The sequence below is a fragment of the Triticum urartu genome, chromosome 1, assembly GCF_003073215.2.
Source record: "Triticum urartu cultivar G1812 chromosome 1, Tu2.1, whole genome shotgun sequence".
Taxonomy (NCBI): domain Eukaryota; kingdom Viridiplantae; phylum Streptophyta; class Magnoliopsida; order Poales; family Poaceae; genus Triticum; species Triticum urartu.
Genome location: NC_053022.1, coordinates 354,389,885 through 354,396,207, shown reverse-complemented (window position 1 = coordinate 354,396,207; position 6,323 = coordinate 354,389,885). Strand labels below are relative to the sequence as shown.

The following is a 6,323-nucleotide window of genomic DNA, read 5'->3' as shown; positions in this document are numbered from 1 at the left end:
ATGATGGGGACTCGTCCCTAAGTAGCCGAAACACCTTAGGAAACGGAAAAACCGCGAACTCAAAATCTCAAATGTCAAATGGTGGTAGCGGGAATGCTGTGGTGGTTGCGGAAGCTCAATGGAATTGCGGAATGGTAATGATGGGTTATGAGACACAATGCAGAAGTGGAGGGTAAGGTGGTGGACTATACACGGTGTCGGAGTTGGAAGCACGGTCCCTAAGTAGCCGAAACACCTTAGGAGACACAACTCACAACACAAAGAAAATTGGGTTAAGTCGGGGTGGCGGAAGTGTATAGTGGTCAAGCCTATGCGGTAGTGGTGGTGGTGGTTGATGAAGAAGCAACCGTCCCTAAGTAGCTTAGACACCTTAGGAGACTCAAATCACTCCTCAAGCAACTACTAATGTGATGGGGAACAAAATTGGTTAGGTTGCGGAAGTCGGTGGTGGTGTAGCGGATTATGTGGTGGAAGCCCTAGGCAAAGATGCCAAAATTGTCAAAAATTGATGGAGTCAAATGATGATGGTAGTATTTTTGTGGGAAGGGGGATGTCAAGAGCTTTTCAACGAGCTAACGAACGTCAAAAATGGACTCCGGATGAATTAGTTATGGACAAAACGGAGAAACAGGGAAGCTGAAATGTACAGGGGCCGGACATCCGGGCTCGGGGGCCGGATATCCGGGGGCTGATGTCCAGAACCGTGCGGAATATGTGCTCCAGGAGCCGGATGTCCGGCTTGGGGCCCGGATGTCCGGCCTGAGGCCCGGATGTCCGGCCCGACGATTCCAGATCTCGTTTGGGGCGGAAATTTTCGAATTGGGGGCGGAAATTTATGATTTGGGTGGCAAAATTGGATGGATTTCGTGGATGGAAGGTGGGGAAACTTGGGGATATGCTAGATCCACTCGAAACCAAGAAAATCCATGGATCAAATCCAACAAAACTTCATCAAACCAACAAATCACAAAAAAATTGGGGCTATTTTTGGTGGGGATTTTCGAATTTAGGACGAAATCAACAAAATTAGGCTAGAAGACAAAGAGGGGAGGCTCCGAAATCGTGATCAACGTGGCTCATGATACCAAGATGATGTAGGGTAGAACCCTAGTGGCCCGATCTTTCACGAAAGGAGCGGATCCCGTGAAGAGCATGAAGAACACGAGGGGAATCACGAGGAGAAACACGAGGGGAAACACGAGAGAATCACTCAAACCAACAAGAACAATCACACATGTGCTAGATCCTCGAAACACAAGGAGATACACGATCCAAATCCAACAAGGGACGATACAAAGGGTAGCCGGCTCTTCTCCGTGAGGAGGTCTTGAATCCACAAGGGGATCTTCCCGTAAAGGGGTCTTGAATCCAAGGTGGATCTTCTCCGAAGAGGGGCCGCGATCTCTCTCAAGGAGTAGATCCGATATGGATGAGCGAAGCTCTATCTCACAAATGAGCTAACACAACGCTAACCCTAAAACGTAGGTGGAGGGGGAGTATATATAGTCTAAGGGGCGAAGGGGTACATGGGCCACGGCCCAGATGCGCTGCACGCAGGCAGGGGGCGGATGTCCGGGCCTTCCCGAGACGCCGGATGTCCGGGCGCTGGGGCCAGATGTCCGGGCTGGCAGGGTCCAACCTTGTTGCTCTCTGGAATGGCGGGGTCCGGATTTCCGGGCTGGAGGCCGGATGTCCGGGCTGGTCGCCGGATATCCGAGCCCTGTAGACTTGGCCGCTGGCTCCTTGCTGCTGGTGACACGTCCAGGGGCCGGATATCCGGGCCAGGGCCGGATGTCCGGGTCCTGGAAGCTGTCTCCGTCTTCTTCCGTCGTTGCTTCCATGCTTCCCTCGCGGATGGTGTAGTTGTTCCTTGGCGCTTGCACTCCTCCTCGTCGTCTGTAGTGTTCCGACAATACCTATGCATGCACACGAGAGGGGTGTCAAGTAGTATACCATCCTCGAAGGGGTCAAGTGAGCATGTGTAAAGGAGATGATTCACCTTTATGTATGTGAAGTAGATGTCGCACGTGTCACTTGCCAAACAGACTCTTGACATGGTGATGTCCATAGGATGCTCCGCATCAAAAGGGATCTGAGGGCTCAACGACGAGACCAGAAGAGGATCCTTGTGAGTCATTGGATCATATTGAAGCAGTATTGCTAGAAGTGCTACACCTAACTGAAGAAAAGATACAACTTCAGGTTTAGGTTCTCACCCTCCACAAGTGATCTAGAGGTGATGAGAGTATCCACCACTCTCTCGTTGGCGTCCGTCGCCGGTTCGTCCCTTCCTAGGTGACCCTATGAGCCAAGGAGGTGTGGTAGACCTCGGCCCCTCGCGTGCAGGAGGGTTCCCATATTTTCTTTAGGTAGTGTTCGTGTCATGGTCGGGGTGGCAAGGTGGTGGAATGATGTCCTTCGTGCCATTTCGTGCTCCGGTGATGCGCCCTAGAGTCGGCAGAGGGTGCATGCAGGTGTTTTTCTAGCGGATTTGCTTGGGTCCGATTAGTGTTGGTCTACAATGAATTCGTATGGATTCAGCCAAGGCTCGTAGTGTGTGTTTGTAGGTAGTCATTTTAATCTGTGTTTCTCTTCATCAATGATATTTTGTTGCTCTAGTGCGTTGGTCCTTTAGCGTCTAAGCATGACTACTTCCCGATCGTCAACGACTAGCTAATTATCTGTGCGTTGCAACGGGACATACATATTCTAGTGGTTCAATACCAATCGTGTTTAACATAAACCCATCAGATTTTGTAAGATTTTATTTGAATATGAGTTGGAAAGATAAGGAAAGTTTTGATTTGATTTGGTAAGGTTTGATTTGATTTTTAGTTAAGGTTTTGGTAAGACTTGATTTGAATGCATGACATGGGGGAGGAGGAGTTGGACATGCGTATAATCACACTCTGTTTTTAATGGTTTGCCGGGCTCTAGTGAGGGAGGGACGATGATGACGACGCGCCTTTGGCTCGCTCCAGTGAGTTGTCTCTGTCATAAACTCGACCATGATTTTTGTTACTTTTAGGGATCTTTTGCACTTTAGATCGGGGACTATTTTCACAAAAGAAAACGTGATACCAATAAATTGTGGGTGCTCCTGGAAAAATGGCAGTTCCTTTTGGTCCATAATTTTCTGGATATTCTCGAACTATTATTGTGCTTGGAGGTATATTTTTATGTCCTCGATGGTGAAAGTTTTCTACTCGGACTTCACTTGCTTCTTGTATTTTTCATGTCCACAATTTGTAATCGGTAATTTTCACATATGGTGTGTGCGATTGGGATCGAGGCAGTCCATTTGAGATTGGGATCGAACAGTAACCTGAAAAGCTCGAAATGAGAACGTCATGTTGCATATTCAGTGTCAATGATTGAGAATTTGAGATGGCAAATGCCCCAAAGAATTACCAACAGAACTGAAGCATGCCTGTATGTATTGGATCTTAGCTGATTTATCAAAAGAATAAAGTGAAAACTGAATACACAGAATGAGCATGAACTGAAAACTGAATATCACACAGAATGAGCATGAACTACAATGAGAGCATTGAATTATTCAGTACAACTTGAGATATGTTGCACTAACTGAACCAGCAATAACATCGATGCCCTCAGAATAACTGGAACCAGCAATAACAAATCAAATCCAAAAAAAGCATAAAAGATAGCCTGTCCAAAGTCCAAACCAAAAGAATGTGTTGCTTGGTTGGTGTCAGGGAGCGACAACCGCACTACTGTATCCCATCAACGTAAACCCATACCCATCACCATCAACTCATGCAGGCCTGCTTACTCCTCCTCGTCATCATCGTCGTGGAACCGGAGATGCTTCCCCTCCGGCACCGGCAGGCCCCTCAGCAGTGCGCCGTGCTCCGCTGCCGCGTTCTCCACCTCCTTCCTCTCCACGATCTCCTCGTCGCTGTTGTAGACGAACCGGGTGTGCCTGCCCTCGAACGCCGGCAGCCCAACCTTCTTCTTCTCCTCCGCCTCCAACACCGACATCTTGCTCATCCCCTCGCACAGATCATCAAAGCACTCGCTATCATCATCACCGTCTTCCCAGTCCTCCTCCTCGGTGTAGTACTCTCCTTCCGGCTCCTCCTCGGTATTGTACTCTTCTTCCAGCTCTCCCATGGTGTCAACACCCATCTCCTCCTTCTCCTCGGAGCTGACATTGACCTGGATGGACCAAACCGACGAGCTGTCGTCGTCAGCTGATCTGTCGCTGCTGCTCACGTGGAATGTCAGGGATGATCCATCGGTGGACTGGTCCGATTTCCCTGGGGAGTCGTCGAACACCAGCGCACGGTTGGGCGGGGGATCAGCAATGGCCTGCACAAAAACAGGAGTGGCAACGAAGCTCAGGCCCAGATGCAACAATAAAGCTGACGGCACAAAGAATAGGCATCGACATTCATAGCAGGCCAGATGCTGCAAATTGTGCAGATTACTAGCGCAGCAAGGGTCTGCATAAAAATTTATGAAGTGCTGTAGGACACAATAAACATCTTTGGTCTGCCTATCGTTGGGTATCATGTACCAGGCTATGCTACTCAGAAATAAAACACAAGGGGTCGGGCTATGCAAACCACTATGATGCAAACACATGGTGGGTTAATTTTACAGAATTGCTATATCATGCGCAGCTCAACAAGTGATGATCAATACAATGCAAGGTTTGATCTTTGAGTAAGAAGCAAAACAGAAATTGACAAAATCGATCTTTGAGTTGTTCACGGAGTTAGGACGGAGATCGGTACCTGCAGCTTAGGAATCAGTTCCTCCTGCTCCAGGACGCAGGGCAGCACGGTCCGGCCATCAGGCAGGGCGGACTCCCCACGGGCGGCGGACTCGGCCCAGAGCTGCGGCGTGTTGAACGGCGTGGGCGCGAGGAGCTGTGCCGGCGATCTGGTGACGCCGAGCAGCGCGTGGATGCGGACCGGCCTGATGACGGCGGCGGCAGCGCCCTCCTCGTCGACCTTCTGCAGGAGCGTCTTGACCTGGCCGCGCAGCAGCGCCTCGCCAGAGCCGGGCGTGCAGCGGGGCCTGGGGCGGTTCTTGGCGCCAGCGGTGGAGGCCTGTGGTGTCCTGTCGGCGGCGTGGACGAGGCCGCCGGCGGCGAGGCCAACGATGGGGGAATCGTTGGTGATGTCGTGCAGCGCGGGGCGCGGAGCGTCTCCTCCCTTGGCGGCGGCCTTCTTGGATCTGCTGCAGGTCACATCCGCGGCGGCGGCGGCGGCGCTCTTCTCTGCAGGGGAAGAATCGAATCCAAGAACTGCGGTCAGCAAACGGATTTCCGAGTAGAATTATCACGACGGAATCCATAAGCGATCTTGGAGGGAGCAAGGGAATTGCGGTCGATCGAGGAGGGGAGGGGAAACTCACGGGCGGATGCGGCGGCGAGCGAGCGGGTGATCCGCCTGGTGGACAGCGGCGTCTCCATCGCTGGGTGGTTCTTGCGCGCGGAGACGACGAGACGGGGGCGCTGCTTCACGCACGTCGCTGAGGCTGAGAGACGCGAGGAGAGGAGGGAAGGCGGCGGCGGCAGCAATCGGGGGTGGGGGAGGAGAGAGATGGGAGGCGGCTTTAAAGGATTTGAACGACGCTGGGAGTCGGGGTTGGACTAGGAGGAGAGTACAACGGTAATATGACCGTTGTCTCACGCGTCCGGAGAGAACGAGACTATAGTAGCCGTTGGTTTTGCCGTTGAGGAAGTCGCACGCGCGCTACGTGGGCCTGTAACCTACTACAGGCCCAGCTCGCTTGTGGGAGCGAGTACGGTTTCGTCTACGGACGGATGTGCTTGTTCGGTACGGTTTCTGAGGCTTGTTTGTTTGCACACGGACATGTCAACAAAAAGCAAAAGTAGGGTTTTTATCAGTTATGTCACTGGTTGTGTTCCACTGCTCAGTTTTATCATTAGAAATTTCAACTGCTCAAAAATGCCATCGCTTCATTAGACACATGCTCAAAAATGTCACTAAACACCATTATTGTGATCTCAAATCTTTTTTGCCATGTTATAATGACATAAATACCTATGAATCAACATGCCAGCTCTCCCTCTATCTCACTACAATAAAGTATGGGGCCCACTTGATCCCAACAGCGTTCTTATTTTCCTGTAAAATTATTCGCTTGGTTACTCCTGACAAGTGGGGCCACACATATCATTGTGAGATAGAGAGAACTGACATGTGGGTCTAGGCTTAGTTTTGTCATAGAACATGGTCAACGGGTTTGACGTAAAAATAACAATGTCTAATGGCATTTTTGAGCAAACATCTAACAGAACAATGGCATTTTTTAGATATCTAATG

At 50.6% G+C, this 6,323-nt stretch overlaps 1 protein-coding gene across 1 annotated transcript; it reads right to left on the bottom strand.

The window, feature by feature from the left end:
• Positions 1 to 3,526: 3,526 nt before the first annotated feature.
• LOC125533429 lies at positions 3,527 to 5,594 on the bottom strand. Its single transcript, XM_048696977.1, has 3 exons — positions 5,389 to 5,594; positions 4,764 to 5,251; positions 3,527 to 4,335 (listed from the first exon to the last, which is right to left on the bottom strand). The coding sequence occupies exons 1-3, from the start codon at positions 5,444 to 5,446 to the stop codon at positions 3,793 to 3,795; spliced, it is 1,089 nt and encodes a 362-aa protein (XP_048552934.1). The 5' UTR covers positions 5,447 to 5,594; the 3' UTR covers positions 3,527 to 3,792.
• Positions 5,595 to 6,323: the final 729 nt, after the last annotated feature.